General features: G+C 42.3%; 1 protein-coding gene across 3 annotated transcripts in view; it reads right to left on the reverse strand.

Moving 5' to 3' along the window:
* The window catches only part of SGPL1 (sphingosine-1-phosphate lyase 1), a 54,814-nt gene continuing 28,879 nt past the window's right edge, over nt 1-25,935 (reverse strand). For all 3 annotated transcript variants that reach the window (XM_069460927.1, XM_069460928.1, XM_069460929.1), the window contains exons 5-15: nt 23,148-23,295; nt 19,882-19,958; nt 18,350-18,478; nt 11,575-11,663; nt 10,104-10,209; nt 9,266-9,364; nt 8,436-8,585; nt 6,855-7,093; nt 5,548-5,694; nt 4,403-4,523; nt 1-3,866 (exon numbers count right to left, since the gene is read on the reverse strand). In XM_069460927.1, the coding sequence (XP_069317028.1) occupies nt 3,726-3,866; nt 4,403-4,523; nt 5,548-5,694; nt 6,855-7,093; nt 8,436-8,585; nt 9,266-9,364; nt 10,104-10,209; nt 11,575-11,663; nt 18,350-18,478; nt 19,882-19,958; nt 23,148-23,295 (1,446 nt within the window). In that variant the 3' untranslated portion in view covers nt 1-3,725. The remainder of the gene's footprint in view (nt 3,867-4,402; nt 4,524-5,547; nt 5,695-6,854; nt 7,094-8,435; nt 8,586-9,265; nt 9,365-10,103; nt 10,210-11,574; nt 11,664-18,349; nt 18,479-19,881; nt 19,959-23,147; nt 23,296-25,935) is intronic.

Here is a 25,935-nt window from a genome sequence, read left to right on the forward strand (position 1 = left end):
TCGAAACTATAGGGGAGGATATTAAGGAGAGATTATGATAAAAAGCAAAGCACAAGAGAAAGTAAGGCAAAACTTTGATTTGTGCCAAATTAAGAAAAGACTCTCAAAAACCTGACTTCTGCCTACCCAGGCTATTGTCGGTGGCTATCAAATTAGACCTCAGTCATTATTTCTGTCATTACTGAGTGGAGCTGAAGGCTCTCATTGCTACCAAGATCCCACAGAGAAGGCAAAGGGGCCTACTGCATGGAGCAGCCATAAGCATCCCAGATAGGGCTCCTTGGATGGACCAGGCCTCCTCATCCAAGCATGTCCTGCCCCTCCTTCCCTGTGCAGGGGTGGGGAACCTGTGCCTGCAAGGCCACTCGTGGCCCTCCAGATCCCCAAGTGTGGCCCCTCGACTGAATCCAAACTTCACAGAACAAATCCCTTTATTAAGGATTTGTTCTGTAAAATTTGGATTCAGTCAAAAAGCCTCACTCAAGGACCCAGAAGGCCACACGTGGCTCCACGTGGCGCAGAGGCTGCAAGTTCTCCACCCCTGCTGGGGTATACAGGTGCTCAAGGGAAGGAGGCCACTTGGCAGAAAACTATAGCAAAGACAGCACTCCTTGTCTTGATTCTGGCAAAGTCTGAATGGGCCGAAAGCCAAAACGGAAAGGTGGGTTACCTGAATGACAGCCTTCAGACCCTGAGACTTTGGAAAGACTTTCTATTTATCATGGTACAAGATGCCCAGTTGGCTGCATGTGTGAAGATCATCTGAGGAGCACTATCAGCTCCTAAACCAAATGCAGGGCTTCAGGCCAGTGTCCTTTGGTTAGACAGTGCCACACTGCCCAGCTGGCTGGAGACCACCAAGATGGGCTCAATCCATCATGAAGGTGTAAGCAGACGCGGATGATGAAGATGGCAGAAAACATGACAGGGCCCTGGCTCCAGGGAACTAAGGACCTGAATTCTAGTCCTTCCTGAAACAGGTCTGACCACCATTCCTCAGGTAGAGACCAATCAGCCACCTATGAGAGTGCCTGGAAATCAGCCAGATTGCTGCTCTCCTGTGTCTGTTACTTGGCCCTAGTATCAGTGGTCTCGCACACCCATCTCACCACCAGGGGGCGATCTCTCACCAGCAGCCCATTCAAGCGCCGCCAGGGCCCCATTTGTGATCTCGCTCGCGTGTGTGCCCAAGCAATGCAATGAATGCAGCCATCCACAGTGATTACAGTTTGGGTCATTTAATTACTTAATTGCTTTTTAAGAGATTATTGCTGCAGTTAGGAAGGGAGCATTGAGATGGGAAGGGAGGAGGTTAGAAAAGATGGAGAGAAGATTTAAAAGAAGTACCATTTTCCAAGTATAAAACTGGTAATATTAAAAGTCACATGGCAGTATATTCACACAACTACTTCTAATGCAGAAACAAGACAGTACAGTGTTTGCAGAGGCCACTGTGACATCTGCAAGCAATGTGATACTATTAAAGACTCTCAACCCACCTCTGCCACAGACTAGATATTACTACGGACACAGATGCACAAATACACACAAGAGGAAAAGCCTACAAAAGTGTTAAGTCTAACTAAGGTTCTTAACCATAAATTAAAGTGGCTACAGTAGGTCCCTTTGAAAAATACCATGTCCCCCTGGCACCAAGGTTGCCCCAGCACAGAGGAAGTGAGTGGCTCAGGGGTCTGGTCCTGGGGAGGCACTAGAAGCATCTGCACACGCTGTAGGACACAGGCTTCTCCACTATAGCAGCTGGCAAGCCACAGTGGTGCCTGCTGCACCCAGCGTGGAGGTTCTGGGTCCCTGGACTTCCTCTAACATAATGCACTGGAGACCCAAGATGATTCACGCACAGCTCCAACCACAACTACTCTCTTAAGAAGGTCCCCGCCAGTTCAGCAACGGGGAGGAAACATGTGACTCCCATGTCCTGCGGATCTCAGCTTCTTCCTCTGGCACACATGCACACAAACATCAACCACTTTTGGAACCCACAATGTACTGCGGAACAAACGGGAAGTAAGCACACACGTACATACCATATCGGCCCTGCAGTAACATGGCCAGCTAGGCACAGACGCTGGGTGAGTACAGTGCTAAAGAGCACTTCAGACAAACATGCTAAGGAGCTTGAGGAACAGCCTGGTAGTCCTGGCCCTCCCAGCCAGCATTCCCAGTGGGGAAGGCTAGAGGACACCAGCCTGGTTAGGCTGCATATTCAGGAGTCCCTGAGATAGGGAATGGAGCAGAGGAAAGTTTCTCCTGACTTGTCCTAAGTCTCCCCTACCCAAATAGAAACCTCAAAGACTGATGATCCATTCCCCCTGGGGCCTGGGCCAGGAATAGCTCACTGCTCACTGCTGAGCAGAAAGGCACATGATATGATGTCATTAGAGCAGGAAGTGGCTCAACCTAGATCAGGGTCCCCTACAGGGGAGAGGAGGGTAGGAAGTGGGCACAGGGTTTGGTCCTGACCCTGCACCACCCTGAGCAACTAGTCTTACGAAGGAATTGCGGGCCCTAGGCCACAATGGCTGCCTGCCCAAATGTTTATGTCCCTATGCTGCTCCCTTTCCAGGGCTGAGAGGCGCCCAGTACCTGAGACTAATCTGCCACAGTACTTTTGGAAGCTGAATAAAGCAGAGGGGGCAGGAAGAACACATAACAGAGAAAAACCTCTCACACCCACCTGGGGTAAGTCAAGGCAACTTGTGAAGGTGCTTTGCCTCCAAGCAAACATATTCACGTTACATGATGGCTTAAAGCAATGGGGGAGGGGAGGACCACCGCCAACTTTGGTGACATGTATTTGAATCTGGGTGTCATCCTGCTCTGCTATTCAGAGTCTAGAAAAGGGTCTGGTTTCTGCTCATCACCAGTCCAGAAGAGGGCTGACTACTGCTAATGCAGGGAGGCAGCACCACAGTGGAAGGTCCTAGATTCTCTGGAAACCATGTTCTCTTCCAAGTCCACGGAAACCAGGACAGACCAGTGGGAGCATCACCTCACACCAGAATCTCCAAAGATGGTGACAATCAAGTGTCAAACATGGACTGAAAGCACGGAAGGGACCACTCCGAATGGACCAACCCAAACCCTGCCTTGGTAGACTGAGCAGACAGACAGCTCCAATCCTGCATAATAGGGAACGATGGCCTGGTGGATCTGTGTCCTGGAAAAATAAAACAAGTTGCGCTAAAAGTGATTCTTAGAGAGACAACTAACCTAAGAGGAGAGCTGAATAAGCCTCCTGCTTAAAGTATACCTAACACCCACCTGGGGAAACGTCTGTTAAATAAATCTTCCTATCTGACCAGCCAAAACATCTGCCCAAGGTAACCAACTCTTTTGCTATCTCATAAACTGTACCCCAGCCTCCCTAAGGAATCAAGACAGGTCAGAGCCGCCACACAATGATTAAGTGAAGCTAAAAGCTAGAGAAGTTAGAGGAGGAAACGGTTAAAATAATTCCTAGGGTAACATTTCTAACAAGGGCAAAATCATTACATAATGGAATCCTTCCGAGTCTTCAAATTAAAAACCACAAAAAGGTGACAAAAGGAGGAACAAGAATCCTGAGGATGAAGCTGTCTCGTGGTCTATTTTGTGCTCTATGGAGTGAGCAAGACCAGACGTCAAAGTTGTGTGTGACCTGTTCCATACTCCAGAACCTTCCGAAGGCCAGACGCCCCTCAGGGACTAGCAAAGGTCCAAGCTCAGCGGGGCTTTTGAGAGCCATTCATTTGGCTGCCCTGAGGGAGAGTGTCTGTGCTGTACAGGCAGTCCAGGAAATCAGAGGACAATTCCGCAATCAGATCTCTGTCAACGGTTGTCTGGACCATGCCGTAGATGGCACCCTACAAATCCAATCAATGGCACTGTTAGTGAGGGCGGGTACAGGAAGGGACAAGGCTGTGGTGACACTCCCCTCCTCCCCCAGTCCCAGCTTTCCTACCCACTGCCCATTTCCACCCAGGGAATCCCATCATTCTGTCAGAAAAACAGCTGGTATAGTAAATTTTTCATAGGTACTTTCCAGTTTGTCTTTCTGCATAAAGGAACTATCCTATGGGATTTGCTGTAGAAAATTCCAAAGAAAACATGTTTATTGCCTTCCCTGTGTCAAAATTTTCTTTTCAAATGGACAATACCACCACCTGGTTTTGTAAAGCCGTTTCTAATTTACAGGGTGCTTTATATATAATGTGTCTCATTTGAGACTCCCAAAAGCCCTGGGAATAGGTGAGGCAGAGATCATGGGCTCCAGTTAACAGATAAAAAGTTTGTGGCTAAAGGGGCAGAGGCAGGAACAGACTCCAGGTCACCTGATTCTTTCAGACCTGCTATCAACACCTGAGTTTCCAAGGGAAGAAAAAACTCCAAGTGTCCCTACCAGGCCTGTGGTCTTCGCTTTAGGATTCTTCATGATTTGGGTGACAGATTCCCGGATGTCCTTTAGGAACTGTATGGCTACTCGCTTCCGGGTGTGTACTGATGTGACACAGAAATGAATACTATGGGAGAAGAAGGAGGGGAGAGGGGGGGAGGGGAGGGAGGAAAGAGGGAAAGAGAGAGAGAGAGAGAGAGATATGGATGAACCTTGAAAAAATAATGTTCTGAAACAAAGCAACCCCAATACAGGAATGTATTGGTTGCCTCTTTGCATTACTTCTGACAAGCGTAGTCATCCAAGCTGCTCCCAGCCCTGGGAGTCAGGGCTGTCAAATATGTGGGCTGCCAAGCATGGGCTGGCACTTCTCAGCATGACCAAGAACCATCCTGCTAGAATGAGCACAGTTGGTTGTCTGTCCCTCCCCCCCCCATCACTATTCCTGCAATGTAGGACGACCACCAATGGGACACTTGTAACCTTGGATGGTCAGCAATCATGGGCCCTTGTGGGGACAGGGCCATATGGCTGGGGTCTAGAAGGACTTCAGGGCAAAGAAGAAACTCTCTAACTCACCCTGGAGGGAGGACAGGGTTTAGTGAAATTGTGAAGAGGAAAAGTGATAGTCTAGATGGGATTGGCAACACGCCAATAAGTGAAAGGGGAAGCTGTACGTCGGAGACGGGCACAGACCTATTCAGGTGGAGTGGAGTATTTACTTGAAGGCATCATGGAAGATTAGGTTAGAAAAGCACATTAAAGAAGAAGTAGCAGGCCTGAATGATTAGAGACCCTCTGGAGGGTTTTGAACTATATATTACCCAGGTAACAAGTATTTTACAAGAGCAGTCTGATGGCTGTGTACAAGGCAGACTGGAGAGTACAGAGGCTAGAGAGTGGGAGGAAAACCTCATGAGCGACCACTGGTCTCAGGGACTGTCACCTAATTCTGCCAGAATTTAAAACTAATGGTCTTGTTCTTTGTATCTAGTAACTCCGGGTGGCAAGACAGAATCCTTTAGATCCTACAGTTGCTACCAAAGTGCTAGGCTCGAGCAGTCAAACTCTCAGGTACCTCAGGTCACCTTGCTACCCAAGTTCTTCCAAAGTCATGGAGCAAAGGAAGAGGAAGTCTTCCTCATGCTTACCTGGGTGGGAACTGCAACTGGTTCAGGCTCCACCCCTTAGCAGTCATCAGGTTATATAGTCGGTAGATGTCAAAATCACGGGAGCCCAAAGCAATGACTGATACTTGGGGATTCCCAAAAACAAAGATGCCTTTGATATTTTCTAGTCTTAAAACAAATACAAAAAAAAAAAAAAAAGAAGAAGAAGAAGAAAAAGGAAATTCAGCCACACATATTCCTCTGTTCATCATCTCTTAAATCATCCAAAGTCTCCCTTGTAATGAACACTGTTTAACCTTTTGGGGCTTTAGTCTTCTTATCTTCTAAAATAAGGTCAGACTGTGATCAGTGGTTTTATGGAGAGCAGAATCACAGACAGAACATGAAAATATTCCAAGGCCCAAACCCCATCTGGATCTAATGAATCAGAATCACTGACTTCTAACCTGTCTACACAATGCCCAATTATATTCCCCTAGGGGCATCTGAAGCATAAAAGATATACTAAAAAAAAATTCTGGAAAAATAATCCCTCCATCTCTACAGTTCTAAGAAATTATATTTAATTCCTAAAGCAAGAAATGGTACAGCGGTTCTCAACAGATGGCCCTATCAGAACCATATGAGGACCTTTTTCAAAGGAGAAATGCCTATTGGCAGCTTTCCTTCCCCCTCAAGATTCTGAAAAAGCCTCGCAGTCCTGGTGACAGACAGGCAGGTCATACAGGAATAGATCCATTAAACAGAGCAAGCAGCCAGTTCTGGCCTTGGCTTAACCCTAGATTTTATCACCCTCCCTTCCCCCTTCCTTCTGACCTATTTCCAATTCTTTTCTTATTCCAATGAGTCTTCAAGTATAATTCCTGGACCAGTAGTAGCATCAGTGTCTCCTGGGAACTTACTAGAAATGGAAATCCTCACACGTCATCCCAGATCTACTAAATCAGAAACTCTAGGAGTGGGGCCCAGCTATCTGTGCTCACCAAGCCCTCCAGTGATTGGGATGCATGCACAAGTTTGGGAACCTCTATCTTAACCATTCAACTATACATAAGCATTAGGTGAAGAGATGCCAATTGTTAAGACATCCTTAGAGATGAGACAACCTTCAAATGAAGCCCCTGTCTCTGAAGACCCTCCAAAAGTCACAGCAGAGACAAGGAGCTTCTCCCAGGCCAGCACCACACTCCTAAGCTGCTGTCCTAAACCCCTGCTCTCCCGAGAGATGGCAAATGGGTGAGGGTATGGGTACTTAGCCAGGCAGATGCCTTGAGCCTACTAGTTGAAGAAGCAAGAGACAAGGTCAAATCCCAATCTTCCACACATACTCTGACTTGAGGAAGCGAGCAGTTTTGATGATCTGTTTGGTAGCTTCAACATAGCCGTTCTCACCGAAGTACATCAAGGCAGCCCAACAGGCTGCACTAATGCCACCAGGCCGTGAGCCTGCCATGGTTGGGGAAGCATAGACGCCCCCTGGCCAATCTGTAGCAACGAAGAATTGATAGTTCCTGTACTTCTTGTCACTGTATAACACCACTGAAGAGCCTTTGGGGGCATAGCCATACTGAGGAGGAAGAAGCAGAGAGGTGAGAGTGCAGTTCTGTCTGGCAGACCCTGTCCCAAAACTCTGAGCATGCAAAGGAATTCCTACTCACTTGTCAGTTTCCCTGTAATGTTTCCCACTGACTTTAAGGGTTCAGACTTAAAATGGTAGAGAACAGAAGGAATTTAAGGCACAGAGTTTAAATTCTCTGTTAGGGATGAGGAATCTGAGGCCCAGGGAAGAACAGTGTCTTGCCCTAGTTAATGGATTTACTCCAGCTCTTGCCCAGCATGTGGTCTTCCTTATTTAAAATACTTCTCTGGGGCGGTAGGTCAGGATGGAAACAAAGGTATGTTTTCAGTGGAAGCCAGGAAATGATAGAATTTAAGTCACCTGGAGCAACTTTTAAACTCACCATCTGATCCCCTTCCCATGTGTTTTGCTTACTATTACACCTCCTTTTTAACAACATCATGGTACTCAGACTATAAAAGCTACTTCATCCAGCTTTAAAATTAACTATGTAATTGGCTTCCTTATAGAAAACGTACCTGCCTAATTAACTCTCACATGGAATTTCATTCCGTAAACCACACAGAAATGGATGGTTAATGAAAAACGGCAAAGGAGCTATCTGGGTAGAAGGCAAAACCAGATTCTCACTAATAATCTATCTGCTTGCAGATCATTTAGAGTTTGAAAAACAAGTCTTCACTATACTTATGTTTGAAACAAACTCTGAAAACGCAATCAGAACAAGGCACATATTCCTGAAGTTGCTAATACTTCTTCCACATCTGAATATACGTTCAAAAGAGTTCCCAGCCGATGTAGACTTCGTCTCGGTCCCCCAAGGGTGGCAGGCATGGACATCTCCAACACTTTAAGATGAATGCTTTTGAGCTCACAGGTTTCCTCCCCTCTCCCAAGGGACTCTTCCACCAACATCCTCCTGTCACGTAGGCTCAGGAGTCCAGTGGCATAGGAGCTGCAGTATTAACATCCACCTTCTTAGGAACTCCAACATCAACCCTCACTCCTCCACCCTCCACCTCAAATACTTTCAAGGCTTCTGGGAATTTTTTTTTTTTAAATAAGGGCCACAACACTAGTGTGCTACAGTTACATAAGATCAGTGGATACAGTAATTCTCTTAGCCAGTGAGATTAAGGTAATAGGTTCCTTTTCATTCTTGCTTGTCACCTGTACTCCCATACCCCATCACCTGAACCAGCTGGCCTCGTGAGAGCAAAGAGCCAGATTTAACTTCACACTCTGGGGGAAGCTAATGCTTTAGCCAATTAATTTGTCAATAATAGTCAAAATAACCAACTGTTAACGCTTGGTCTCCTCCTTAGCTCACCTTATGGGTATCAGCTGAAATGCTGGTGACACCTTCCACCCGGAAATCAAATGGCTGCTCCAGCGGGTATCCTGCTTTCTCCATAAAGACAATGAGGAAGCCTCCCAGACAAGCGTCTACATGAAGAGGTATTTTGTATTTGACAGCCAGCTTGTTCCAAAAAACAAAGAACATAAGAGAATTTCATTTAGAACCCCATAACAAAAACTTTGCAAGAGTGAAAAGGTGGGCTATAAACACAGGCTACGCCCCCAATGATTTAAAGAACTGGCTATTTTTGACATTCCTAACAAAATTTATCTTTCAAATGTATTTATTTTGCCTTCAAAATAATTCATCTGAAATGTGATACCTATTTTATTTTTAAATATGTATGACTTCAAACTCCTTGCAAACTCAGGCAGGAAATGGGTAGAGCTCTGATTGAAGCTGCCTCTGGAGCAGGGGAAACAGTCCTGCTTTAGTCTTTGTGGGTGCAGAGGGAGGGAGGAGGTGCTGAGGGGCAGCCTGTGGACTACCACCCTCTAGTGGGCACGTTCCCACATGCAGATTATTTCCTGACCTCAGTCTAAAAGGAATACTATTTCAGAATATCCAGCTTAAAGAAAGGCCAAGGCCTCGTATTATCCCTCCTGCAGAGCAGAGGCTAGCAACTTTCAGAGGTTCCAAACAGAGTTGCACAGCTTTCCCTAGGGCTGATGAGAGCTATGCATCACTACTGTGGTCAAACCTAGCATCAAACTCATTTCTATTTGCCAAGTACTGCACCATTAGCTTTTACTTTTAAAATCTCGATTTGACTGCCAGGGTAGCCCATTTCGCCCATGTACCTTGGCCACTTCAGGGACAGGATCTATCACACCATGAGGATATTGAGGGACAGAACAGACGAGCATGGCAGTGTTACTGGTGATGGCTCTTCTCATTGCCTAGGGATTTAAAGTTTAAAGGAAAATGAGAATCTATGTCATAATTGCTCTTCTCCTCTGCTGCCAAGAACAATCTGGGCTGCCAAATCAGAGTGCCAGTTCCACTAATGCCTTCAGTACTCCAACCAGGGAGAAGACTGCCTCCCCACCGTGGCAGCAGGACGCACACAAATCCAGATAGGTCCATTTGGGGGAAACAGTCTGAGAGCACAAAACAAGAACAATACAATCACTGTGGGGGTGGAAACAATATGAGCTAAGAGGCAAAAGAGCCAAATGTGAGCCCCCGCCCCACAACCCACTAGCAGTGAAACCCTGAGTAAACTACTTTACTTCACACTGTTTCCTCATCTGTGAACTGCAATAATGTGATAGCTTCCTCAACCTCCCTGGACTGGCATAAGGCTCAAATGTGATTCTGATAGCACCGTGAGACTTGAAAGTTCCTCTACACAAATGCAAGAAATAAAAATACTATCAGAATGACAATGATACTAATTCAGGCCAATTAAAATCACAGTGAGAGTCTTAGGGCAAGTTAGGCCATGCTTATTTTACAAACAGAGAAAAGAAAGGAAAGTGATGGTATTGATAGCAAAACCCAGGTCTTTCAAGTCCCAAGTTAGGGACAAAGTCACTTCCCTTTTAGATTTCGTGAATCTAAGATGGAATCTAAGTGGAAGATGCACTTCCCACTCTCAGAGACCGGGACAGACAGCAGGCCCTCGGGGGGACTCACCCGCACATCCACCTCCATCATCTTGTTCAATGGGACCCGCACAATCTTCATCCCAAAATAATTGGCTGCTTTGTCAAATGCAGCATGGGCACTTTGGGGAGCCACACTAGATGACAGGGAAGAGGAAAATGAAATTCAGGCCAAAATAGGATTCAAGAGAGAACATAGTAGCTAGCCTAAATCACCAAGAGTAAACTTCTGATTGTTTTTCCTCAAATTATTTTAACTGTTTACACCACTTTATTTTTCTTTTTAAGCATAAACAAAAAGAAGCCAACTGATTTTACCGTAGAAACCTTCTCCCTACTATTTAGGAAATCATTTTGACAACATGAAGGAGAACTCAGAAGTAATCCCACATCAAAGGATCCAAAGTAGGTGAAAGTTAAGGGACAGAGAATCTGGATAAGAGCAACATAAGGCAGAACTTTCTAATGGCTGGCTATCCAAAGACAGGCGCCTCGATGAGAAGCAAGCTTCCCAACACAGCACATGTTCAGGTGGAAACGTACGACTGCTGGCAAGCATGTTAAAGCAGCAGGCAAGCTTCAGATCAGTGGACCTTTCCAACTCTGAAAGACCGTGGACCTGCAAGAAACTAAAATCCCCATTTCTCCTACACATTTGGGAGTAGTGTTGCAAATACTGTTGAAAGAGGAAATGGGGTCATAGGTAAATATTTGCTTTCAGACTTCTCTCAATTTCTCCACTCTTACAATTCATCTGTTCCCCTAAAGGTAGAGAAAAATCTCTGTTGCTAAGTAAATACCATGAACCAAAGATTTCGTAAGAAGAAAGAATGGCAGCCTGACACATTCTCTTAGGCTAAGTATGAATCATAGCATGAGACCACGTGCAACAAAACCCTTAGTCACTGATGCTTGTGGGGAAGACATTAACCCAAAAGATGTAACATAAACACACTGCACAAACAGAGAGGGTCTAGAGAAAAAAATGTAACCAAACATCAAAATTATGTTCACAGTGGCAATGTGGGTAAATCTCGAAAGGCTACTTTTTTTATTTTTCTCCCCAGAAAACAGCCCTCAGAAAAATATTCCTAGAGAGCACCCTGAGGCAGCCTATAATACTTACGTGACTTTCACTGAATTGAGAAAGTAGAGAGCTTTCCTCAGGCTCCAGACAATTTACAGTAAATATCACCGGATTCAAAGATGTAGTCCTCTAACTCTGTCACTTTTGGGAAAAGGATCTCATTCTTGCTTGTAGTATATGCCATGTACAAATGTGGGGGCTTAGGAATGACCTTTAAAAATAACTGGCTGATCCATTTAGAATTTTACTGAATGTGAAAGGATCAGGGCAGAGGGGCCAGGACAGGAGAAAGAGGACTGGAATTGCTAGAGGAAGAGAAGCAGCAGGAAACTGAACAAATTGCCAGGCTCAGTTTCATACAGCAGTACTCCAGATAGACAAATCTAAAAGGGGAAAAACAGCCACACATACGTACATTTCTGGAGTTTTGATCCCCTTCTCAAAGGCCAGGCCCCGATAAGCTTTGCAGGCCATTAGTATGCTTTCTGTCCCCCCGGAGGTCACCTATAATAAAGAAGAGATGCCCTCTGTTAGAGGAGGGTCAAAGATAGGTATCAGCATGTGCTTCCTGCCCTCCTCTTGACAATGTGTGATGAAGAAACAGATAAGGACTTGGATGCATACTGCAGGGCAGATCCTGCTATGTCTTCCAGAAAGAAAATCTGGCTTCATTGGCTAAACCCAATCTTGGTTCAAGAGAGGAATAAAAATTACTAAACAAGAGAATGAGCAGAACCAGGTGCAGTGGGGTGTGCCTGAAGTCCCAGAACCCAGGCGTTTGAGACCAGCTTGGGCAACACAGCAACACCCCATCCCCATTAAAAAAAAAAAAGAAGAATGAGCAGAAACTCAGCACTATCTGCACAAATGTGCATTTGCCCAGATCCCACCTGTTCATAATCCATTTACATTTCCACATTAATTCATCCATTTTCAGATAGAATAGGGCATTTTATGCCATTCAAAAGGATCAGGACGATTGATTTTAATTTAAATTTTCAATGCCTGTTGAGGAAGGTGAAACTGTGAAGTTACAATTCTAGTAAAGCATGCAATACATTAGAAGATCAAAAAGAAACATTCAGACTTTCCAAAGTGAACTTGTGGTTTAATGAGTTTGAAAGACAGAACAAGGCAGAAGTTTCTACTTAGATGTTTACTGCCCTGAAGCTAGGCTTAGCCCTTCTGATAAACAAATTTCTTTACCACAGCTCAAACAAAAAGATACAGAGATCTTTTCATTCATCCCATTTTTCTCACTGGACTACAGACTCATTAAGGTGGGGACCAATCTGTTCATGACAACATTCCTACTGCCTATAATCGCAGCTGACACCTAACAGACCCTCAATCCACATTTCTTGACAACCTGACTCTCAGTAAACTGTGACCAACACAGGCATGTCATGGCCACCTGGCTAATTTTATAATATATGAAAATGAATAATTTCAAAACAAACAAAAAGCCATACCACTAAGCTAGCCGGACATCTTCTTAGATTTACCATCTCTGCAGATTCATATAATCTTACAGAGGCTTTTCGTTTAACAGGTGAGAAAACTGAGCCCCTGAGAGATTAAAGCAGTTCACCCAATGTCATACATTAGCGTCTGCTGATAAACAAAACTTTTTATGTTAGTGTAATTTGACATAGGGTGAAAATGAGAAGGGGATGATTACTGAACTTTCCTAAAATAATATCCACATATAGGGCAAAAAAAATACCATTAGATACAAATTTCCAGTGGTCAGGAGTTATATGAAAGGTCAGCTGAGAAAAGTTAATTTATTTTTTGACTCAAGAAGTCTTTATGAAACATATGACCATCACCCACAAAATAATGCACTGAACTTGGGCATGGGACACTTGTTTGTAGGTCTCTTGATTTCTGTGCTGGAGAAGACAAAGTGCTTATAGTTGAGCTTGAGGTCAGCTGTGCGAATCAGCAGCATGTCCTGTGATCTAGCATAAAACCTCAGAACGTCACGTGAAGAGCCAGACCAGCTGTGAAGAAAGTCAGGAAAGGACCAGCAAAGTCTAAGTCTCCAGGGCGTCAATCTCTCACTAAGGTCCGGTAATGACCTAACCAAAAGTATTTCTAAATTCCTAGTCACCCACTGCATGTGTGCTATTTTTAGTCCAATAACTAATCAAAACAACACCATTATTTGTTAGGTAAACACCAGTGTACTGTAAAAGCAGGAATACCTAAATTCTACTTTTAATTTTTATTCCTGATCCCCAAATTCTGTGTCTTTTTATTTTTTTATTTTTTTATTTCAGCTCATTATGGGGGTACAAAAGTTCAGGTTATATATATTGCCCATGCCCCCCATCCCCCCGAGTCTGAGCTTCAAGCGTGTCCATTCCCCAGGCAGTGTGCATCGCACTCATCAAGTAGGTATACACCCATCCCCTCCTCCCAGCCCCCACTAACGATGCTGTTCCTCTCCCACTTCCCTTTATCCACACTAACCAAAGAAAAACAAAAATTGTGAAGTGAGAAAAATGGAGGCCTTAGTAACTACTTGTTACATTATTCAGCTTCTTTCAACATGTATAAAAACTCTCACTCTAACATATGATATTAGCACAAGCCAAGCATGTTTCACATGGTAACCTAATTTCTTTTAGTATATGAAGTCACCTCTCAGCCACTGCAACTGAGGCAAATGAACAGAAGGAAAGATAGTTTAAGGCTGATGAACAAAGAACAAGAAGAGCTTAGGACCCTTGATTAGGAACAGTCAAATGACTGCCCAGCCATTTGGCCCTGTCTTACTTCCTACCTCTGAACACCACTCTTTCTTCACCAAAAGCAGCTCATTGAGAGAGAGACAGATATATGAAGAGAAAGAAAGAGAGACAGAGACTACATGGGGAGAGTGAGAGAGGGAAAGAGAGAGACACATAACAGCAGAGCTAATTAGTCATAAAGTCTAAATATTAGAAGAGACTAGGAATCAGATTCTGTCCTTCTCCTGATCCCTGACATATCCTGTGAAGAAGATCATAATGGCAGAGACATGGTTTAATTGTAGCAATGCAAAAGACCCCTAGGATTGGACTTCTGGATTAAGATGGAACACTGAAACTGCTTCACAGATTTTCTCTCCCCAAATACCTGAAAGAGTAAGGTGGGGGCGGAGGGAGGAGGAAGGGAAGAAAAAGTCAAAACCTGCAATAAAAACAAAGAGAGAGAATCTAATACAATAAATGTCAAATACTGGCAATCAAAAAAAGGAAAGAAAGAAAGAAAGAGAGAGAGAGAGAGAAAGAGTGAGTGAGGCACAGCAGAGAGCACAGGTACAACAAAATATATTAATAGTTCCTAATCAGCCCTGGAAATTGTAATAGGGAGTCGGCAAACTCTGAGAATTCTCATTTATAGTCCCCAAATCTGCAGAGAAGCAAGTGGAGGGGGAGGGGGGTTTCCTTCTTCCTCTTCTCATCAGCAAGTGGTAGCGTGGCTGCTGGGGAAAAAGGAGCAAAATGAGGAGAGAACATCAGGACTGACTCAGAGTGAAGACTCCAGAGATCCAAGATTGATTAAAGAAATAATCAAAGCCCAAAGGGAATTATTCTTTTCCAAGCAGGCAGAGTGAACTCTGATAGGTAACTTATCAATAGAATCTCAGAAGAAAAGAACTAGATATTCTAATATAGGCAGACCAAAGCTTTAGCTGACCCTGCCCCTAACCAAACGGTGTCAGGCAAGACGCCACCCACCATGCACGAGAACAAGTAGAACCTCTGGAGAGAGCCACCTCAGGATGAGCCAGGAGGGAAGAAAATGGCACTGCAACCATGCGAACCCACTAAAAGGGAAAAAAGGTAGTATATAGTTGCAAAATGAAAGCCCAATTTAGATGGAAACCAGCTAAGGGACAGAAGGAAACTTCTCATAACTGTTTCTCACTATAGGACAATATCATAAGAACATGAACTCAAGAAAACAAGAGTTCAAAAACTGGACAATGAAACAACAGAATGAGCTAGCAAACAGCGCCCATAAAGAACTAATACCTACATTAGGAATAGCAAGAACAGAATAAACACTGCTGAGAATAAAAATACTGACTTTGAGGACAAGGTCTGAGATAAACTTAGTGAATCAGAGAAAAAAAGATGGAGATTGAGAGATCAATGCCACTCCTAACCTGGAGAACCGTGTTCATCCAGCCAGTCAGAGACCAAAAAAAGGCATTCAGAGAATGACTGGGATGGATGGAAATCTATGAGATCTTATGAATAGCTTCGTAATCTAGAAAAAAATGTGGGGAAGAGAGATTCGGGGGGAAAGTGGCTTTCAAATATACAAGGTCTGTCATGTGGAAAACAATTATGGAACGTCTATTTCCAGCAATATAGATTATAAACCTCAAGCAACACTCCTGAAATAACTAAAAAGCTTGATAAAACATCAGAAAAAAAGTTTTTTAGATCCATAACTGAGCTAAAACAAAGAAATATATTAAACCTCAAAACAAAGCAAAATCAAGAATCCTGCAAGATCAGTGAGTGCTAAAGCTAGCTTTCACCCCGAGGGTGGTGCCACCCCTAGAGATCTCAAACTCCCACACTGACCAATGAACAGAGTATGGGTCAGGAGATAAATTTAGGGCCTGCCCAAGGTAAGAAGTCCAATGGGAGATGGCTGAAAAAACACACACTTTCAAGTGTATGAGAAAGAAAACCCACTAGCACAGAAGAGGATAGCAAGGAAAATTGCTTTTCTAAGTCCTGATACCCAATTAAAGAAAAGTAAGAATCTCTCAAGAATGTGTAACAAGACAGCCTTTATGTGAGTTTGTGGTCTGAATCCATACTTGCTCTGTGGTACAAAAATGATAAGCTGAGAATCTGACTTAAATTGGTTCCAATATAGTGGCAATGCCCAGCAACTGACAAAAGGAATTACAAATCTTCTCTGGAAGAACTTAACTTCAATCTAGGCCTCAAAGAATCCCTACAAGTTCCCAGAAAAATGAGTAGCTCCTATGGTTAGAAAAAAAAAAAATCATAAATATTATATAAGGAAACAAGACACCATTAGTGAAACCAGCAGAATCAGACAGGCTCATAGATACTGGAATTATCAGACACAGAATATAAAATATTTATGCGCCATATATTTAAATAAACAAAATATAAGCCAAGGAAAGGGACTGTAAAGAACAACCAAGCATATTAAAAAAAAAAGAACCAAACAATTCTCAGGAATGAAAAATACAGTAAATGAAGTGTAAAAGCACAATGGAAGAGCTATTAAAAAATGGATTAGACACAGCTACAGACAGAATTAGTAAATCCCTTTTACTTATCACCCAGTTCAACAATTTCAACTCATAGCAAATCTTTCATCTACCCCCATCTGCCCCAGCCACTGTTGCTTTGAGAGTATCAGTTGTTCTAACAGTTACACCTTTACATGTCGTCTACTTCCTCTGGCTGCTCTCAAACACCAATCAAATGCGTATTGGCCCTTTTCATTCTATCCTTCGTGTCTCTTAACCTCTCTTTCATACTTTCTATTTCTTTGTCTCTCTGGACTGTATTCTGGTTAATTTTATTGGCTCTGTCTTGTTTCATAAACGTGACTTTGGAATCATGTAATTATTTTATATAGTTTTAATTGAACTAGGGCTCCTTAGACAAATGGATTCTAGGTCTGGAGTAGGAAATGTACAAGCTGAACCTGGAATATTTTGTTTAAAAAAAAAAAAGAAAAAGGAAAGAAAGAGAAAGGAAGCTTTCAAAGCTTTCTGGTCATGTAAAAAGACCCAGGAGCCAAAATGAAGATGCTCCCACTGGCCAAACATGAAGTAATCTGAGCATCAATCTGAATAACAACTACAATGGATCGAGGCACATACAGTATTCTACAATTTATCCATCTAAATGTGTACTGTTGATAGACATTTGGATTATTTCCGGTTCTTAACTATCATGAATAATGTTGCTATGAATATTCATGTACATATATCCTGATACATAATGTGTGCTAGTTTTTCTAGGGTACGTCCCGAGTAGCAGAATTTCTGGGTCATAAGATATGTGTATCTTCAAATTTACCAGATAAGGCCAAACTGTTTTGTGGCTGTTTAACCTGTAATCTCTTGAAAGTTCATAAAGAGTCTAAAGCACAGGAGAATACCTACCAATTGTAAGTACATCATCATCTCCCCTCTACTGGTCACCCCATTCATCCTAATACCACATGGGAACCCGTTGCTATATTCTGTCTGATTCAGTTTTTTAACAGTTTTGAAATTTTGGTTTGACAATGAATGTCAGGAATACCACTTTTGTTAGCTACTGAATATTTGAACATGTCAATTTTCATGGTGTCAACATATTAGTATTAATAAAAAACAAAAAACAGTTTGCTAGAAAAAAAAAAAGAAACTATAAAGTGTTCTTGTCTTCAAATGGGCCCTTCAGTAATTAAATTTGAAAGCTTTATAATGATTGTAAGAGTATCTGACAGGATTAGCACCTCTAGGTAACCATTACGGCATACTGAATGAAATCTATCTATCCTACGTAAGCTGAGATTTCGTTTTTTTCTAGAGAAGACAATGTTAGTTTCTAGTGACAAATCTAAATAGAATATTCATCACAGTTTAGGAAAACCACCACCTACTTGAAAGAACAGGTAAAACAAGGAAACCTCATGTCTTTAAATATGATGATACCCGCCCCCCCTTCTTTAGATGCAGTTTACAGCAAAATAATAAAGTGAACTTCTGGCTGAAATAAAGCGAGAAGTGTATCAAAAAGACTGTAGGATGGTTTCAACAAAATTATACCTAGATAAATGCATGGGTAGTAGGTGTATAGGTGGGGGGTGAGGGAAGAGAGAGGAAGGGAGGGAAGAAGTAGAGAGAGCAGATGTGGCAATATATTTACATTTACAGACTCTAGGGTGTTCTTTCAACTGTCCTAGCAACTTTATGTACAAAGTTTTTCCAAATAAAAAAGTGAAGAGAAAAATATCTAGAAGAAGATATACCAAAATATTGATACTTTACGGAATATAAAATTACAAGTAACATTTTAAAACTGCATTTAATCTGGATCTTTCTATAATAATCAAATATTACTTGTATAATAAAATATTTTTAATAAATTCTTCTAATTTAAGCTAAAAAATAACACTTTTGGATGCTACTTGCATATACTTACGCATCCACAGGAGTCTGGTCCCCCATTGAACAGAGAACAAGTCATCCTCACAATTTCTGCCTCTATTTTACGTAGTCCTGGGAAGATATCTGGATGCAGGGGGTTACTCCATGCAAAATCCCCATAAGCCTGCAAAGAAATGCAAATGCAAGCAGATGTGAAATAAGACTATTTTACTATATAGGATAAAGAATCATGCACTAAACAGCTTCTAGGTATTACACACACCACCAGAAACTGGAAGAAATGTAAGATATATCCCTAACCTAAAGAAGATCAAAATATACTGGAGGAGACAGACATGCAAATAAATAATTTTACAATGTGGTAAAAAAGAAGCGTAAATTTAATTAAAAGCACAGACCAAAACATCAAACAGAGCCCGTCTGAAGTCTTAGCTTTGCCTATCACTCTTAGCCACGCAGGTCAATGAACCTGATTAAGGCTCAGTTTCTTCACATGCAAAGAGGGATAGTTGGGGTACCTACCTTACAGGGCTTTAGAAATAAATAACATAATGTATGCAAAGCACTTAGTAGAGTGTGTGGCACAAAGCAGCTATTGTCATTGAGTGCAATACCAGGTTTATGTATGGAGTGCTAAGGGACCCTGATGAGGAAATAACTAACATCCTGAGTGGTCTGGCGGTGTCTGTTGAGGGGAACCTGGAGAGATGACTAGAAATGCATCGTTTGGAACGGCAGAATTAAAAAGGGGAAGGAAAACAACATAAGCGCATGGCATATTTAGTAAAGAGAAAAGGCAGGATTAGTGTTTACATGGGAAACTAACAGGAATGGTTAAGAAAACACAGATGGGAGCTGGCTCATGAAGAGACTTGTATTCTCTGCTACATAAAGAACTTGGGTTTGTTTCATCCTGTTGCTAATGGGAAGCTACCAAAAGATTTTAAGCACAGAAGTAAGATCAGAGCACTATGTCAAGATACAGCTAAGCAAAACCTGTAATATTAATATTTAGTAAGGTCTGAGTGGTTGCATAATTATAACAATCAAACACAAAGACCTTAGAGATCATCAGTCCAACCCCAATTTCATATGATGAAGTGGGATTTCAAAAATAAATCTGATTAGAAATGGAAGAAGCTAAGAATGAGAATTATCTGAAGTGTAAATGAGACTACTGCTCATCTCAGGCCATGTGATTTGAGGAAATTATGACTGAGTTTCCCTATCTTGTCTCTTCTTATCAAACAAAATCTCTTACATTAAAAATCTCAATGATCAGACTCCCTTCCCTAGTAATCTGCCTTCTACACAAGACATCTATAAAGCCTAGAAACATAAATAACATTTTACTATTGCATAGACTGAAGATGTCTTTGACAACATTATGCATAGTTGCCTAGGTTTGGGTGAAGAGAAACTTCCTAAACACCTATGGTTTTTTTTTTTTTTCAACAAGAAGCTTTCCTCAAGTAATTTTTCTAACTGCAAAAGGAAAGAGAAAAAAATGAGGTCGCGTATACTGGCACAGGGCTCCCAGGATTCCCGCAAGAACTGGACGCTCACCTTCACGAGGAGCTGGGTAAGCTGCTCCTCCCCACTGTACACTGCTCCGGAGGCTCTCCCTTCTTGCCAGAAGACATCTGCAGAGAAAGTGAAGGTCACTGGGGCAGTAAGCAGGAACCCCTGGGAAGACAACTAGGCTCTCGGGCATGGTGACTAATGCCTGTAATCCTATCACTCTGGGAGGCTGAGGCAGGAGGATCACTTGAGGCCAGGAGTTCAAGACCTGCCTGAGCAAGAGCGAGACCCCATCTCTACCAAAAATAGGAAAAAAAAAAAACAAAAACGAAGAAGTAATCGGAAGAAACCCCTCTGGGTACAAAAGAAAAAAAAAAATTAAGAAGAAACTCAATGGCATTCTTATATTAAATCAAGAAAGAATTTCAGTAAAGAGCTATCATGGTAAAATAAAGATGAAAAATCCTTAATTATTATCAACAGCGTAGAAAAGATATTAATAGCATATAGGTACAATAAAGACAGTCCAATAACAATACTATCCTCATCCTCAACTGTCTTCTAACAGCAGAAAAATTTTCCTTTGTCTATACTTGTTTTCTATTTTCTGTATGGCTTTAGTGTGACCTTTTTCTGCCATAGCTTCCTCCTTCTCTCCCTTCCTATTCAGTCATACGAAGTGTGGGAACTGTTCTGAGCAGAATTAGCAGAAAAGAGCAAGATAAAAGTGTGAAATTTCAGTACACGATCATTAGAGCTGGAGTCGGGGAACAAATCATTATCAGGTATGAACTATGAACATCCTGGTCTCAGGGGCTCCTCCCTTCAGCCAAGCCCGGAAACCCACACAGCACTAGCCACCTGCTTCCAGCAGCATATGCTGTAGCATCCAAGATCAGGAACACAGTCAACCCTGGGATAAAGCTCCTTTATCCCAATGTTGAAAGAGAAGAAAGGTTCCCAACCAGAATATAAGGTAAGATTTTCTACTTCCTGTCTGAGATGCTCCCCAGAGATGTTCTACATTGTACTAACAAATCTGTTGATATAGGTGTCTCAGGTCCTTTTGCTATGATGTGGCTGTGCCCTATTAAACTGCACATGGCCATGGTTCTCCAAAGCAAAGATCTCCTGCTCTAATGAGAGCAGAAGGCTGGGTAAGTAAATATACAGACAAATTCCCATTCTCACAGCAATCTGCCAAGCTCTGGCTTATTGCCAGTTTGACTTTCACTCTTTCCTTCAAGGACATTGCTCTGTACCATACACATCTTCAGACCAGTGGTCACCAGCCTTTCAAAAGTAGAGTATGTGGTTTCATTTCCTGTTCTTTTACTAGCGCTACAAAGTATGGCCATCGACAGACAGTGACTTAAAAACTGAAGGGAAAGGCAATATGTTGGCAGCAACTAGCCCTCACAATCATGGAACTTTTAATACAAAGGTGTCAGGGTGCTAACCCCTGCTTCATATCTTCTACACCCTAGGCTATACCTAATTTTGTAACATCCAATGTCAAGATCTCAACACATGTCACTAAGATATTTTAAACGGTATTTCTCAAAATGCAACATGGAATCCTAGACTGGATCCTAGAATAGGAAAAGGGACATTAGTAGAAAAATTGATGAAATAGCATTTGAAGTGTAGTTAATAGTACTATACCAATGTTAATTTTTCAGTTTTGACAAATGTACCACCGTTATATAAGATGTTAACACCAGGAGAAGCTGAGTGAGGGGCGTACGGAAATCTCTGTTATCATCTTTGCTACTTTTTTATGAATCTAAAATTATGCCAAAGTAAAAAGCTTATTTTTAAATAGTACTTGTAGTATGATCTTCATCTGTATAAACGTGTATGTGGGCCGGGCACGGTGGCTCACGCCTGTAATCCCAGCACTCTGGGAGGCCGAGGTGGGCGGATCGTTTGAGCTCAGGAGTTCGAGACCAGCCTGAGCAAGAGCGAGACCCCACCTCTACTAAAAATAGAAAGAAATTATATGGACAGCTAAAAATATATATAGAAAAAATTAGCCGGGCATGGTGGCACATGCCTGTAGTCCCAGCTACTCGGGAGGCTGAGACAGGAGGATCGCTTGAGCTCGGGAGTTTGAGGTTGCTGTGAGCTAGGCTGACGCCACGGCACTCACTCTAGCCTGGGCAACAGAGTGAGACTCTGTCTCAAAAAAAAAAAAAAAAAAAAAAAAAAAAGGTGTATGTGTTCGTATTAATAATAATAGCAATAATAGTTAGTAAACACTTACTGAACACTTACTTTATGCCGGGCACTACACAACACTTACATGTACGATCTCATTTAATCTCATAATCTCCTTTCAGGTAATTACTGCACTATTATTGTTATCCCCATCATAGAGATATAGAAACTGGGGCATGCAGAAGTTAAGTAACTTACTCAAGGCCATACAAGTGGCAAAACCATGCTGTGAATCCAGGCTGATTCCACAGGTTACATGCTTAAGCATTAAGTTGTTTGGCGTATTTAGCCTGCCCATATGCGCTCACACATATATGTGTACATATACACACAAACACTATTAACATTCTGAGACATAAATAAACAGATATAGATATAAATAGATACAGACAACGGAATTATATTTTCATGATGCAATTATAGTGACTTTATATTTCCTTTTGTGTCTTTATACAGATTTCACAATTTTTATATGAATCTGTATTTCATTTGTATTACATATGATACCTTCTCTTTGTAAAAGCATAAATGCATTTATTTTATTTGTGCTTAGAAAAGGAGATGGAACCAAGTTCCACTGTCCCTGAGATTTGCTAGCTTTATGGATGAAGGATAGATCTAAACGTAATTTTGTTTATTTAATTTTTTGGGGACAGTCTCACTCTGTTGCCCAGGTAGAGTGCAGTGGCATCATTATAGCTCACTGTAACCTCAAACTCCTGGGCTCAAGCGACCCTCCTGCCTCAGCCTCCTGAGTAGCTGGGACTATGGGCGCACACCACGATGCCCAGCTAATTTTTCTATTTTTAGTAGAGACAAGGTCTCGCTTTTGCTCAGGCTGGTCTCGAACTCCTGAGCTCAAGCAATCCTCCCACCTTGGCCTCTCAGAGTGCTAGGATTATAGGCATAAGCCACCATACCCACCAAACATAATTTTTAAAATATGAAATTCAGCCTTTGAAACAGGAAGTAGGCCTGCCTGAACATACAAGTACCAAAGGTAAGTTATTCTTAACCTCTATGGACATTAAACGATGACAAAACCAGCTATTTTAAGGAAGCAGATAGCATGCATATGCCAAGCATCATACCCATAGAGCTGTACTCCTTGAGTTTCTCCAGAACTGCAGACGAGCTCAGACCCTGGGAGGGCAAAGCTTTCATATACTCTTTGTCCACTTTCAGGAATGACATGTTCTTGTGAATATCATCCTTAGCCTTGTTCACCTTCTCTTGGATCTCAAAAGGTAAGACAGACAAAGTTAACAAGAATATACAAGAGTATAGAAGAGAGAGTAGAAGCACCAGTTATGACAATCGGCTGCTCATGCTGGGCACTGCACAAGTGCTACTATTAAACTAGGATGATATATTTTCTTAAAGCAATGTGGTGATATTTTGATTGATCAGCTATTTTCTGACACGTGCAACAGCCTCTTTGAAGTCTGAAAAGCCAACCTTCTCTCAATTTCCCCATACTTCTTTTCCCTGCCATGTTGACATCGCCCCTGCTTCACTTGGTCTGCATTCCCAAAAGCCTTCCCTGAGGCCAATATTTGGACCTTGATCCTGCCTTGGCAGCAGCTACAGTATATGTGCAAAGAGTCAAAGGTATAACAATGATCAGTAGCCAGAAAACCGGCCATGCTGCAGTAAAAGGGATTCTGGTCTTTGTACAAGTGATGAGCTCCTGCACCAGACATGCACAGAGCACACCAGGAATTTGGAGACCCCATACAATTCCCCACATACAAGCTCGAGGCATTTTAAGAATTCACTGAGGAAGACTGCATTTTATCTCCTTAAGCTGCTGTCGACAGCTTGCACAGTCTGTCTCTAAAATGCTAGGAGGACTAAGGTCCTTTCTGCTATGCAATTTATCAACTATTGTTATTTCGTTTCCATCCTCATAGCCATAGCTTCTGAGACATTTTCTTTCATACACTTGCCCACTCACTCAACAAATACCTTTTGACTACTGCAGACCACGGATACACAGCAAATAAAATAAGCTTAGGCAGGGGGGTACACAGTGAAAGAAAACAACTCCTGTTGCCATGAAGCTTATTTTTAGTGGGAGAGACAGAAAATAGAAGTCAGGGGCTGGGAGGGGGGGAGCGGTGGGAACCAGAGCAGAGTAAGGAGACAGAATGGCAGGGGCTGCTATTTATGACAAGATGCTCTCGAGAGGTAGGTTTGGGGAGAGGCTACATGTCATAATTTGTGTGTGTTGCAGGGCTATGATTTCAGCAACACACTTGTTAAAGTTTGCTGCCTAAGATCTCACTCCAAACTATTTAGATTTTCTCATCTCTAGCCATGTTTGATTAGAACACAAGAAGATCTTCTTAGGTATGGCCCTCAGTGAAACCACAGGGAAAACCACTCCATTAAAAAAGGTCTGCAGTAGTCAAACAGGTCAGCACTGGCAGGAAGCAGAGTCCACACTCTAGGGCAATGGCAGGGCATGTTGTGGACATGGAGATATTTTTAAAGTTGTAAGTAAAAAATTATGCCACATAAATGGTGACCACGTAGCAGGAACAAACTATGAAAGCTGAGCTTCCATGCATAGAAGATGCTGTTGTAATAAAATAAAACAGACAGAAAACAACAAGAAGTTTATTACAAAGCACAGCAAATACTTTCTCAGCCCCAATTCTTGCCTCAGAGCCTGCACACTACCCAATTTCTTCATAGCATTTATTTCAAAATGAAATTCTTATGTGTTTATTTACTCGTTTATTTTCTATCTTTCCTACTAAAATATAAGTTCCACAAGAGGAAGGACTTGGTCTCATTCACCATTATATCCCCAGCACCCAGAAAAGCACTTGACACTGAGCAGGTGCTCAGTAAATATGTGTTGACTAAGTGAATGTAAGTGAATGAATGAGAGAGGGATACACACACGCACACACACACACACACACACACATAGAACAAACAGTTTTTTGTCTCTAAGTCTCAGAATTTGCTCCTGGAAAATGGAGGATTAGTCTCTAAGGATCTTCTAATTTTGTTATTTTATAAATTTAAGAATGGGTTCTGGAACCCTAGCATTTATTTGTCACAAAATCTGGAAATTTAAGGGGGAAGAGTAAGAAGAATAAGGACAGAAACAATGCAGGGAATAAGGGAAATCCTCTTATCCTTTGTGCTACAGCCCATCCTTTGTCACATCTTAACATCCCCCCTGCCCCCTCCCCTTACTCTGTAAGGACTAAAGCAGATTTACTTTTAGGGCTTAATATATTTGGGGAACAAACAGAAGCCCATCTCCTCTCATTCCCCTTCACCACCCCAGTTATTGCTTCTACTTCTCTACAGGATGTGAATCTGAAAATACATATTTCTAGGAGAGTTAGCACAGTGGTCTCAATGGATTTTAGCCAAAGACTAAAGAAAACTGCCACGTCTTCTGCTTTAGCCAGGAAACAGAATTGAAAGAAAACTCGAAAGCAGGTGAAGTTGGGAAAGACCAAAGTAAAGTTGAGGGGCAGGGGGAGGGCAGTGGAGGAGATGAAGACATCAAGGACTCATTTGCCTTCGAAGCTTACAAAGGGGCCTGTCCTGTTTATCTTCATCTGTGACAAAGAAGAAGGGTAATAAGGTGACTACCTTATCCTCAACGTGGGTGAGGGTAGAGAGGATACAATAAAGGGGGCACACTATCCCACGGAGAGGCACAGAGAGCAAGAAAATAGTTCTGTTATCTCTTTAAGTTTCTAAATCTGGGATGAGCAAACTACAGCCAGGGCCCACCTGTGCTCTGGTCTACCTGCATTTATAAAGAAAGTTTCACTGGAACACAGCCAGGCCTATTGCTTAACCTGTCTTCTTGCTGCTTTCCCTCCACAAGGGCAGAGGTGAGGAGCT

Source organism: Eulemur rufifrons, chromosome 28 (genome assembly GCF_041146395.1).
Source record: "Eulemur rufifrons isolate Redbay chromosome 28, OSU_ERuf_1, whole genome shotgun sequence".
Lineage (NCBI taxonomy): Eukaryota > Metazoa > Chordata > Mammalia > Primates > Lemuridae > Eulemur > Eulemur rufifrons.